A 13,092-nucleotide genomic window follows, 5' to 3' on the forward strand; every position below is an offset into this window, starting at 1 on the left:
TTCAATTATTAAATTTACAGTTTAAAATTTTCTTTTGGGGATCCCTGAGTGGCTCAGCGGTTTAGCACCTGCCTTCAGCCCAGAACATGATCCTGGAGTCCCAGAATCGAGTCCCACATTGGGGTCCTGCATGGAGCCTGCTTCTCCCTCTGCCTGTGTCTCTGCCTCTCTCTCTCTCTCTCTCTGTCTCTCATAAATAAATAAATAAAATTTTTTAAAAATTAAAAAATAAAAATTTCTTTTGAATATTTTATTTATAGATTCTCTCTACTGCAATTTTCCATCTACTTTCTTTTTAATCTCCTCTGGTTCTGTTTCCATTCTTTTTCTCATGAGTTTTTTCCCCCCCTCTAGAGTTTTCAGTCATTTGGTCATATGTTTTTATTTATTTTTTTTAAGATTTTGTTTATTTATTCATGAGAGAGACACACACACATCAGAGAGAGAGAGAGAGAGAGAGAGAGGTAGAGACACAGGCAGAGGTTAGAAGCAGGCTCCATGCAGGGATCCTGATGTGGAACTCGATCCCGGGACTCCAGGATCATGCCTGGGCTGCAGGTGGCACTAAACCGCTGAGCCACCCAGGGATCCCAAGGTCATATGTTTTTAATGTTTGGCAATTTTTTATTGATTGTTGAATAACATACATGAAAAATGTAGAGACAATGAGTGTGGTTGATGAGATCTAGAGAGGGTTTACTTTTGCATCTCAGAGGCAATTAAGAGTATCAGATAAACGTAATCTATTTTGTGTTTGAGTTGATTTGAATCAGGATTTCAGTCATCATGAAAATTAATCTATCTTTGCTTCATCCTTCTGCTATGGTGGAGGTCAACACACTTTATCTGTATATGGTCAGATAGTAAATAGTTTAGGCTTTGCAGGCCTACAGTCTCTGTTGCAACTACTCACTCTATCATTGTAGCACACAAGAAATCCGTAAATAATATAAGTGTGGTTTTATTCCAATAAAACTTTTATTTATAATATTTGGCATTGGGCCAGATTTACCCTGCAGACCATCGTTCTCCAACCTCTCTCTATCCTAGGGTATAACTCTCTGGGGCCTCCTCTTAAAACCTGGGTTATTTAACCAAGACCCTTTTTCTGTAGAGATCCCTACACTTCAATTTTTGTCTCACTATTTCTGTGAAACAGTTGTTAGATCTATGAACCTTCTTATCTCGTTGGCTACAAATTATGAATTACCAATTAGAGAGGAACAACCACACTAGATGTGGGCTTCACCTTTTTGCACTTACCTTCTCTCCAGGATCTTAACTTTTAAGATAGTCACCTGGGTAGCAGTCTGACACCATCAAAGATTTTTTGTTGTTGTTATTATTTATCTAGCTTTTCTCCTTGTTCTTGGTACAGATAGTTTATCAGAGCCAGAAGCATATGAGGGTCTTTATCTGAAATTCAGATTCACCATTGCCTTAACAAAGATTGGAAAAACCATCTTTATGTTTTGAATTTTGCATCAGTGATTGTCAGACTGAAGGGTATGCTCAGAGTCCAGTTGGCTACTCTCTGCTTTTAAATAATAATTTGTCTCGAATCTGCTCACTTCTCCCCATGCTGATTGCTCCTTCCTTAATTCTCATTTAAAATGGCTTTCTAGGGTACCTGGGTGGCTCAGCTGGTTAAATATCTGCCTTCAGCTCAGGTTATGACCTTGGGGTCATGGGATGGAGTCCCACATTGGGCTCCCAGTTCAGCAGGAGTCTGCTTCTCCCTCTCCCCTGCTAGTGCTCTCTGTCTCTTTCTCTCTCTTAAATAAATAAATAAATAAATAAATAAATAAATAAAATCTTTTAAAAAATGGCTTTCTAATTCTCCCGATATGTCCTAATTCATTCTCTGCATGGTAGCTGGAGGGATCCTTATAAAACATAAATGTGAGCATGTTATCCCTTGCAACTTAAACTCTTTTATAAAAGTAAACTCTAGGACTAACATGGGGCTCAAACTCACAACTCTGAGATAAAGAGTTGCGTGCTCCACTGACTGAGCCAGCCAGGTGCCTCTCACTGCTTCAAACTCTTTAATGCCTCTCTATTTCCTTTAGAATATAAAAGACAAACTTTAAGATGGCTTGTAAGGCCCTTCATGACCTTACCACTATCCACTTCTCCAACCAAATTTTCCAATTTTTTTTTCTAAAGTGATTCTATCTGGTTTGCATTAATTGCTTGCTGTTCGTTGACGAGACCAGAGACTCTCCCACCTCAATGCCTTCACACATGGTCTACCTGACTTGAGATCTTCATACTTTTCTTTCACCTTAAGATATCTTTCAAGTCTCAGCTAAAGTTAACTCTCTCTACAAAACTTTTTTTGACTCCTAAATTCTGGCCTAGTTCTGGAGTGCTCTATATTCCCCCAATGATATTTCTTATCCCCTGAATAATGAAATTGAATGTGTTGACTTGTTTGTAGCCCCTAAATACTCTGAGCTTCACAGGGCAAAACTGTTTCTATTTCAGTCTTGAATCATTAGCATCTAGCACAGCACCTGGCCCATGGGAGGTGCTTCCTAGTGCTTCGTTGAATGAATGAATGAATGAATGAATGAATGAATTAATGTTTTAAATATATGAGGGATTATTTACTTTTTATTCTGATGTTTACATTCATTGCTGCCCAGTATAGCTTTACAAGCTGGCAAAGCAGTATTATTTCTGTTTTAAAATGGACAAGTGGTAACAGGCCAGATGACTTGCATGGGGGTTTTCAAGATGTTTAATAGAGAGTGTAGAGCTCATCTCTAGGTTATGTAGGTTTCAGGATAGATGTTGAGATCATGTACCATGGTTTTGCCTTACTCACTACATCACTTCTCCTTTTCCATTCCCATCTCTTTCTTTTCCTTCCCCCTATGATTATCAGTAAGGCCACACTGAAAGCCAGAGAGATGGTGACACCTTGATTAATCAGTAGGTGTGGGGATTTTTAGAGAGTTTAATCATCCATCATTAAACAAAACTTTTCTTCCCCCCACCATGGCTCCATGTTAGCCTGGGATCGGAATGCAGAGGAAGGGGATGTGACAGGTGGTAACTCCTCCTTTTCAAGGTGAGATTGTGCATAGAAATGCCAGGACTCTGTGGTGACTTCAAAGCGGTGTGTGGTGCCTGGAAGATGGAGAAGGGGCTCCGGGTGGTGACCTTGTCAGATTGCTTTGCTGATGATAGTGGGACTCTGCAATCATCTGCTTGTTAAAAGGAAGAAGTTCATATATGAAATCAATAATGTGATGAGTGGGCACAGTCTCCTCCATGATCTCTTTCAGGTAATATTAAAGGGAAATGTTAAATAATATTAATATTTGAAAAGTTAGCCATTAAATTCCATTCTAAAATAAAAAAACAACACCTATCATTTTTGTATGTTTGTATGGGAAAAGCTATGCATTTTGTTTCTTTACTCATAAATTCTGTACCACAGAGTGTGCTATAGTCAGGTTGTAGAGATGAACATCTGGTGAACAAAGAGGCAGGGCAGATAGTATTGGAAGGGTTTTCTAAAAACTGCCTCTTGAATGTTACTCTTTGGAGACCTCTGGTCCAGGCAGCAAACTGAAAGTGGAAGTATCTTTCGAGAGGCCAGAAAACATTGATTTTACTGGCTTGGCTAGAAAGTTTAAGGCCATTTTCATTCATGTCTTCTAGGTAGTATCCTTTTCAAGTGGATGACCATGGAATCCGAGAATATCTCAGAGAAGCAAGAAGAAATTCTCTCTATCTTGGAAGAGAAATTTCCTAGCTTGCCTCCAAGAGAAGACATTATCAACGTCCTACAAGAGACCCAATTCAGTGCTCAGGGTGAGTGACTCTGTTCTTTAGCTCTGTTGCAACTCCTGAGGAGGGATGGTTTATGGGATGGCATGTTGCCAGGGCCCAGAAAGTGAATTTGAGGGTGCCTTCATTTTCTTCCCTATGATTGTGCTTGTGGAAGGTTTCCAGGCACTTAATGTTGGCTTACCTGGAAGCAGGCAGCCTGTACTGCAGTCTCTCCTCTGAGGCCTCTGTGTCTGGATGTATGGTTAATACATGTGTCTAATGTGCACCCCAGATGCCTCATTACATGAAATCCCTGTGCTGAGCTGGTTCTATTCTGAGAATGTGGCAGGAGCAATGTCAAAGCACAATGGGATTTCATAAATCAATTAATTTTAGGAAAAAAGAAGACAGCTAAGCAGATAAAATTGTTCTCTCAATCTCAGCTTTACTAAGACAGTGGATTTCCTGGCTCACTCATTTTATAATAATAATAAGTAGATATAATTCCAGGAGTACCTGATACACACACAGTTTTGCTGCTATAACTTTGTATGGATTATCTTACTGAGCTTTCATGACAACCCTGAGAGTCCGGTGCTATGATTATCCCCAGTTTCCAGATGTGAACACTGAGGCACAGAAAGGCAGCTTTTCTTTCTTGCAATCACATACACAGCTGGCAAGTGACCAGGCCAGGATTTGAACCCAGACATTGACATAACTTTTTCCCTTAGTTTGGAATTCCCCGGGGGCAGGGGCAGGCCCGAGGCAAAGTAGTTTATCTGGCAGGTGCTCCCCAGAAACACTGGAGTGATTTATCAAGCAGCTTAGCATTGTGGGAGGTCATCCTTCATCCCGCTAGGGAACCCAAGAAAAGAATGTAAATTGCACCTCACTGTTATCCCACCTGAAGGTTGCAGTGCTGTGCTAAAACTTGTCCATTCAAGCTCTGGGGACTGGTTGGTAATTTGTCAGGAGTTTTGTGAGTTAGGTTATGTTGGGTCAGCAGCTTGGAAGCCATGGTGGAAGTGTTCACATCACAGAAACGAACAAATACTACAAATCAGGTTTTATTGCTGAATATTCAACATTTACTAACATACCACTGGTCTATTGAGAGATACTTAGTTCCAAGAGTTGTTAATTCCCAGAGTAAGCTCTGGTGGCTAGAGAAAATCCTTAGGAAGAGACTCAGGTGCTGGTGTTTGGGCATCATGCTTCCCACACTGCGATGGGAAGACCTAAGGAAGAATGAGTGGGGCCATTGATGCATCTGCTACAAATGTATGTGTGTGGATGGATACGTGTATGTATAGCTGCACGACGGTATGCATTTTGTTGTTCACTTTCAAAACTAGACCAAGCTTTTTTTTTTAAGATTTATTTGAGAGAAAAAGATAGTGCGTGTACACGCATGAATGTGTGCACAGAGGGGAGGGGCAAAGAGTCTTAAGCAGACTCTTCATTGAGCATGCAGCCCTATTTGGAGCTCTATCTCATGATCATGACCTGAGCTGAAACCACGAGTTGGGCACTTAACCGGATGTACCACCGTGCCCCACAACTAGATCAAGCTTTTAATGTCACAGTATATTCTATAAATCATTTTATGCTGCAGTATGATACATTGTGGCCTTTCAGTCTTTAAGCCAAAGAAAAATATTTAGTACTCGTCTGGTTCCTTACACTGCTGTGCTTGACAGAGTGTTCTAAGTTAGGAGGGCAAGCAGTCAACTTTAGTATCTAAACATGCATCTGGGAAGGATATATATTCTCTACTGGGCTTTACTATGGGTCTTCTCCCCAAGAGGTTAGGCCTAACCAGATATAATAACCTAGAGTGAGAGTTAAATGTCAAGCCAGACCTTTTCCTATCTTTTGCAGATAAATTCTACTGAAGCGCATTGTCAGCTGACTCAAACTATGCAGTTTTGGATAATTCAGCCATTTCAGATTATTCTTCTCATCATTTAAGGAATCCAGTGGCTCCAATTGCCAAAGAAATTGGTCACAAGGGTGACCAATTTAATTATGGTAGTTTTATGGGTTACATATATAAAGTGTATTTTGAATAAGATTACACTAGAAAATATAGGAGCTCAACTAAATCCATCCTGAAAGCAAATTTTGGCCTTGTGAGGTGTGACCTAGCAAGTTTGCGTGATTACACTAGGTCTTCCTCATTTGTGCACCTCTTCCCATTCCATTCTCTGCTTCTGTCTGCTATGGGCCTCTAGAGTCTTTTACTTCTGAGCATTTAGTCCTGTGGCTTCTGGTTGGGGTTGGTGGGTGAGGAGAGTTAGCAACACATGGGGTGTGTGTTTCAAGGGAAGAGAGAGGCTGTAGTATTTCTTCCTTGCTTCCTTACTGATTTGATGCTAAGTTTCTGGCAGCTACTCCTCTGTACTTTCAGGTCTCTGTTTCTTGCCTGTGTCCTTTTTGCTAGTGTCTGAATGCTTCACCATCTTTTATTCATTTTCTCAGCCCCACCCACGTATCTGTGAGTATCCTGTTATTAAAAATCTTTTTTTTTAAATCATGAGGGTGAATTCTGTTTCCTCCTAGGATCCTAACTGGTGCAAATATTGTCACTCATGTGATTTTTTTCTTAATATGTATTTATTATGAGTAAGAGATCTTGGGGGGTGGGGTGGGTATTGAGACTAACAGGCTGAATTCTTTATATAATCCCTTGATGTTACCAAGAAAAGTTCCCCAAGTGTAACATAATGTTTTCCCCTCTCATCTACAGGTTTAAGTATTGAACAGATGATGCTGAAAGATCTAAAGGAACTGTCAGATGGAGAAATAAAAGTGGCCATTAGTACTGTGAGCATGACCCTCGAGGTAAGGGTAGGAATGGGTTTTAGTTTGTTTAGTTGGTGGTTGATTTTTTGGGCAATGACAGATTTTACAGAATTGCAGTCTGAGCAACTGGTGTACAACTCTCTACAGCATAAGTCAGTGTTACTCTTTTGCTATGAATGCTTCTTTATGATATATTTGACTAGGAATGCGGGTTATTATTTTGGATGAAACCACTGTGCTATGTCAATGAAAAATGGCAAACATGGATTCCCAAGGCAAGTGGTATTTCATTCATTTCAGTAGAAAAAAACCTAAAACACAAGCATTCACATTTGTATGTGTGCATATGTATAGTCTGCTTAATAGCAAGGATTATATATGTGACTGGATTCACTTCCAGTTTTTCGGTGAACCACCCCACATTGTCCATAGAACTATTCTAAGAAAACAAGTTGTCCTTTGGCCCTTGTAGGCTGTTTGGATGCATGTCATTTTTAGTAATCAATGGTGGCAGTTCAAGTATTCATAAAACTCTCTTTCCAATCTGTTAAATGAATGACTCAGAGTGAATATTACTCTTGTCATTGTGTGTTTCCTTGGTAAATTATCCTTTTTCTACTTTGGGGGTTTTCAATGACTTGTATGTTAATCTTAATTAACCTAACTAATGGGGATGATATTTTACAGAAACACATTTGTGCCATGCCGAAGTCTACATATTTCTATACTATTATATTGTCTTGGTTGAGGCACTGAGCTCTCAAGTTTATGGAGATAAAAATTGCTGTATAGCAATTCATATTTTGGCTTTTAGAATTGTGTATCAGCATTTTTTTCACTTACCTTATGATGTTGATGATGATATCAATGTATATACTTCTAGGGAATAGCAGGCATGTATGGGGTGTCCATGACTCAGAAAACCCATGAGTAAAGCAGGTGATTTTCCCTGTAATTTCTTTGAAAAATTTAATTCCAGTTGCTTGAAATAGTAATTCAGGTCATAGATCCATATGAGTACCCAGAAGCAGATTGTTGTTACTAGAGGGAATCACATTTGGTGGTTACATCATACCTTGTAGTTTATTGAGCACATTCTCATTGTAGGTAGTTGGTAAACTGACACAGTTGTTTCTATGGACTTTCAAATTGCTAGATGCTCCCTATAATTAGATGTTGATGTGACTCAACACAAGAAATACATGTAATTTGGGATGTAGTAACTAGATAATCAGCTTCAATTAGAAATCTGCTTTGTGTATAGAAATCCAAGGAAAACATGGATCTTGCAAGGGTCAGTAGCTCAGAGAATCATTTCTCCTAGTTCAAGCCTTAGGGTTTTCTGTCTCCTCTCCCCCTCCCCTGTCTCCCTTCACTTAATGGCATCTTATTAGGCTTTAAATGCCTTGTTTGGAATTCCTTTCTAAATTAACATAGAGCATCTTGTAATTGCTTAGGGAACTGTCTGCAGTTAGCAAATTATTTTAAGGCTATTATTATTACAGACTTACCATAGCTTTAATGTACCTTTATTTATATTGTAGGGGTATATGAATGGCTTTTCAGAATTGTTAAACTCTGATGTTTGCCAAGCTGAATAAGTGATAAAATGATCATCTACATCTTTATAGTAATTTACATAGAGGTCCAGTAATTAATCAGGCTATTAAGTACATCTCTGGAAACACTATGTGATCTTCTGGGAGGATGGAGAAGGACATTCGTACATGTACAAGAAGGGTACACAGATTAAATGCTAATCAGCTGAATAAGGGCTTTTCACTTGGGCATAATGGGGATAGTAAAGATGATTGAGAAATGGGGAAGCAGCTCCTTAGTAACATCCTATGATTTCTTTGAAAGAGCAAATGCACGTTACTTATTCAGTCTGTCAGTTTTGAAACAGCTATCTAGACACCCTTTAAATCTAGATAGACTCTCAGGCAGCCCTGGTGGTACAGTGGTTTAGCGCTGCCTGCAGCCTAGGGTGTGATCCTGGAGACCCAGGATCGAGTCCCACGTCGGGCTCTCTGCATGGAGCTTGCTTCTCCCTCTGCCTGTGTCTCTGCCTCTCTCTCTCTCTGTGTCTCTATGAATAGGTAAATAAATAAAAATCTTTAAAAAAAACAACAACAAATAAATCTAGATAGACTCTCAAAGTTCCTATGAGTGTCTCAGTCTCATATGTTCTCCAAAGCATGTTGAGACCTAGCTACTTCGTGATGACTTTTGTAAATTCTCCAGTTTATAACCATCCTCTGAACCATCCTTTAGTCTAAAGGACCAACTTAGGACTGAAATAGTTATTGTATCTTCCATTAATTTTGAGCTTGTTTTATGTATTTATTTAATCATAGTTAGACAATATTTTAGGTTAATTGAGCATAATGATGACATCTTTGACTTTTTTTTTAAGAAGGAGAGAGAGCATGGTGATGGGTGGAGGAGGGGATGCAGAAGGAGAGGGAAAGGGAAACTCTTTGCAGAGCTTGACATGAGGCTCAATCTCGTGACCCTGGGATGATGATCTGAGCCAAAATCAAGTATTGGACACTTAACCAACTGATCCATCCAGGGGCCCTGGCATCTTTGACTTCTATCCCCCTTTAATTTCTTGGCACAGTGCTGAGCATATAGTAGGTGCTCTACAAATAGAAATACTTAGTACATATTGGTGTTTGCAGTTTGTCCATGAGATATCTGATTTTTACTTCCTTTTCAACTTAAATAAACAGCTAGGAGAGTGAAGCTACTTAGTTGTGCATCCAAGACAATATGCTTTGTTCCCTTCTAATCAGTTTTTTTCCAGATAACTATGTCTGAAGGCTGAGATCATATAGATCACATATGGTCCACATATTTGTAGATAGTACTGCTTACCCAGCTGTTGTCCAAAAGTCGATCGGGCAGCTTTGCAAAGTAGTTGTTACTGGAAGGAATGCACTGGAAGTTCTGTGGCACGTCAGGGAAATAGACAAAAGGCTTCTTCTTTCTTTTCTTTTTTTTTTTTTTTTTGACAAAAGGTTTCTTTACATTTTTGGTGGTCTTTTACAATGCTCTGATTCCACAGTTGTATGTGTCATGACCTTTATCGACTGATGACCTGATTAATTTTGGGAGGCAAAAATATTGAGAAAATCAGAGGAATCTGTGTCTTTGCAATATAAGAGAAGGAACCCCTGGTTTAGGAGATAGAGACCACTGGTTTGACAGATGGGTTACCTCGGGCCTTCTATGTTGAAAGCTACTAAGCCCTTTCTCATTTTCCTGGTAGTTTGTATCATAAAGAAGAATTGTAATCTAATCAAGGGCATAGGTGTTCTTGAAAGACCTACCGTAGAAAGTAAATAATTACAGTCATGCAGAGTTTGCTGCATTTGCTCCCTATGAGGTCAGATGAATGTGACTTGGGGGAGCAATGGATAAAAACTGGCCTTCTCAGAAGCATGGCCAGAGGGGTAGCCCTCCTTACAGAGAGGATTGGAAGCTAGGACCATGGAGAAGGCACTGCTGTCTCGTTTTGCATGGCCTCCAGGTCATTCTGAGCCAAATTCACACACATCTTGTGAGGCATCCACGCCACATACTGGAATTCACTTCACTGACTGTTGTTGTACCTCATCTTTTGTGCCCATTTTATTGCCTGCCAATCTGATTATCAGAAGAGAAACGCAGGTGGCTTTGATTCTGTTCCAGTCCTTTTTTTTTTTTTCTATTGAAGCGTTGTTGACACACAAGGTTACATTTGTTTCAGGCAACATAGTGATCCGACAAATCTGTATGATGTGTTATGCTCAGCACAAGTGCAGCTCACAATCCTGCATTTTAGTGGTGCAACCAGTGGAGAGAAGTAAAATTTGCCCAAAACTAAATCCATATTAAAAACTAGAAAGTATACAAATTAAAAATAATAAAACCTTAATCAGAAAAAAAAAGAAAAGAAAAAAAAGTATTTCAAAGCACATGCTAATTGGAACAAACTCTGCCTGTGTTCTTTTTTTTTTTTTTTAAGATTTTGTGTATTTATTCATGAGAGACACAGAGAGAGAGAGAGGCAGAGACATAGGCAAAGGGAGAAGCAGGCTCCACGCAGGGAGCCCGATGCGGGACTCGATCCAGGGACTCCAGGATCACACCCTGAGCAAAGGCAGATGCTCAACCGCTGAGCCACCCCCAGGTATCCCTGTATGTGTTCTTTTACCAGAAATTAAGTGGTTATTATACCTCCTAGACCTGGTATACCATTAAGGGGAAGGGACAGATCTTTCCATTCCAGTGAGGTACCACCAAAGCAACTGAGGTTCCCTTGCTAACACCAAACAGGATTACAACCTCCTTTAAGCATGTCCAAAAGGCTGTGAGCCATTAGCAGCTTTCCACAGGAAGGACAATAAGCAGGCACTGACCTGCTTACTAATTATTATGATCAATGACATTATGATTCATTCGGGCATGTGTACTATGTCAGTTTGCTCAGGCTGTCATAACAAAACAGCACCGAGTGGTGTTAACGACAGAAATGTAGTGCCTCACAATTCTGTTGGCTAGAAGTTCAAGCGTTGGCAGGATGGGCTCCTTCTGAGGGCTGAGAGTCTGTCCCATGCCTCTTACCCAACTACTGGTGGTTTGCTGGCATCTTTGGCCTTGCCTGGCTTGTAGAATTGTCACCTCAATCTCTGCTTTCACATTCACATCATCTTTCCTCTCTCCTTGTCTCAGTGTTCAAATTTGTGTGGATACTAGTCATCCTCTCCAATGACCTCATCTTTATGTCTGCAGTGACCCTGTGTCCAAATAAGGTCATATTCTGGGGTACTGGAAGTTAGGACTTCAGTATATAAATTTGGGGGGTGGCGGAGGGACACAATTCAACCAATAGCATATACTACTTGTAAAAGTAGTAATTTTCCAGAAAACTTAAAAGAATAAAACATACAGGACTGTCTGAATGAACCTGTTGCCTGCTAACCACATGTTTTTCTTTCAAATCCGTTGCCTTTAAGTGAGGAACAGTGGGGATTTTCTGCTCTTGAAATTTGGTCTTCTTTATTTGGAGCTGGAGTCTGAGGGAAGTGTTCAGGCTTGTTTTCTCTCTGGGACTGTCAGCCGGGGGCCTTCTCATGACCAGACACTTTGCTATTTGAAACCTGGAATAGAACACATGGGATGCATTCTGGTAAAGTGACTCAGACCGCTGACTCATTCTGCCCTGTAGAGATTACCAGCCAAGCTGCACCTTGGAACACTGCAGAAGGAAAAATACAACATTTTCCCTCAGCTTTTGGAACCCAGAGCAGAATGAATTTCAAGATCACTGTTAACAGTTCCCTAACAAAAGGAAACATTTATTCAGGGTGTAGTGAGCATTATTGAACCACTGTAACCTGTGCTTTCAGACTGAGCAAACCAGTCTGAAATCTGGTTTACCAATTTTAAGCTCCAAATATGATTTCTCATGGTTTGAGCTTAGAGTTTTTGGAGATCAAGATGGAAGTATGTCTAGAGTATTTGCCTACCTTGATGTGTCCTAGAATGTGTAGTTAGGAATATTTACCGGGGGTGGGGGGCATATAGATGATTCTTAATTAGTGCATTCTTCAAAATACCAAACCCTTACATGGTAGGTTATTTTTCAAAGCCAACTGGCCAGCCAGTGGAAATATGTGCAAAAACTCCCCTGGATTTTTAGAACATAAGTGCGTCCATTTCCTCTTGGGTTGAGGCTGGCCACCTCCTCCTTGCTAAAGAGGTAACATTTGATTTTGAGTGCTCACTGTATACCAGATGGTAGAGTGAAGACTTGCATCATCTCATTTAATCCCCCAGAAAGCCCATGAGGTAAGGGTGCTGTGGTTACCCCTGTGCTGGTTAAGGTAGCTGTAGCAGCTGTAACAGATAAACCCACATCTCTCAGAGACTCAACACAGAAGTTGTTCCATTTTTGCTCATGTAGTGATCCACTTTGGTGTTCCTGGTCTGGTAGCCTCGGGTGATTGAGAGACCATGTTCTACATGCAGCTCCCAAGATGCCTGTGAACATCTCCAAACAATTACTAGGAGGGAGAAGAGCTTCCAGGGCCACAGATGGAAGGCTTTATGGATCTTATTCCAAATGTAGCATCCATCACTTTCACTTACCTTTCATTGGCTCAGTCACCTGGTCCCATCTAGCTACAGGGAAGCAGAGAAATGTGGTCTAGCTGTGTGCCTAAGAAGAAAAACACTTTGAAGAATACTTAGCCAGTCTCTGGCACAATCTCCATCTTGGAAGCAAGGAAATTGGAATCTAGAGAGATGAAAACATTTGTCCAATGTAGAGCAGAACTAAAATCCAGGTTTGTCCTGCTCCAGTACTGTTTTCACTGCTTGAGATATGGTACCCATGGGCAAGACTAGTTGTAATCTTTGAGCCCACCCAGGGCTTGACTCATGAGTCATCCAGACATAGCAAGTGCCCCAAATTTGAGGTGTCAGACAGCCTGCGCCTCACTCCTCATA

At 40.4% G+C, this 13,092-nt stretch overlaps 1 protein-coding gene across 5 annotated transcripts in view; it reads left to right on the forward strand.

The window, feature by feature from the left end:
• The window catches only part of PRUNE2 (prune homolog 2 with BCH domain), a 256,830-nt gene that overhangs the window by 66,309 nt on the left and 177,429 nt on the right, over positions 1 to 13,092 (forward strand). For all 5 annotated transcript variants that reach the window (XM_049091882.1, XM_035712438.2, XM_049091877.1 and 2 more), the window contains exons 5-6: positions 3,676 to 3,828; positions 6,539 to 6,633. In XM_049091882.1, the coding sequence (XP_048947839.1) occupies positions 3,676 to 3,828; positions 6,539 to 6,633 (248 nt within the window). The remainder of the gene's footprint in view (positions 1 to 3,675; positions 3,829 to 6,538; positions 6,634 to 13,092) is intronic.

Source organism: Canis lupus, chromosome 1 (assembly GCF_003254725.2).
Source record: "Canis lupus dingo isolate Sandy chromosome 1, ASM325472v2, whole genome shotgun sequence".
NCBI classification, from domain to species: Eukaryota; Metazoa; Chordata; class Mammalia; order Carnivora; family Canidae; genus Canis; species Canis lupus.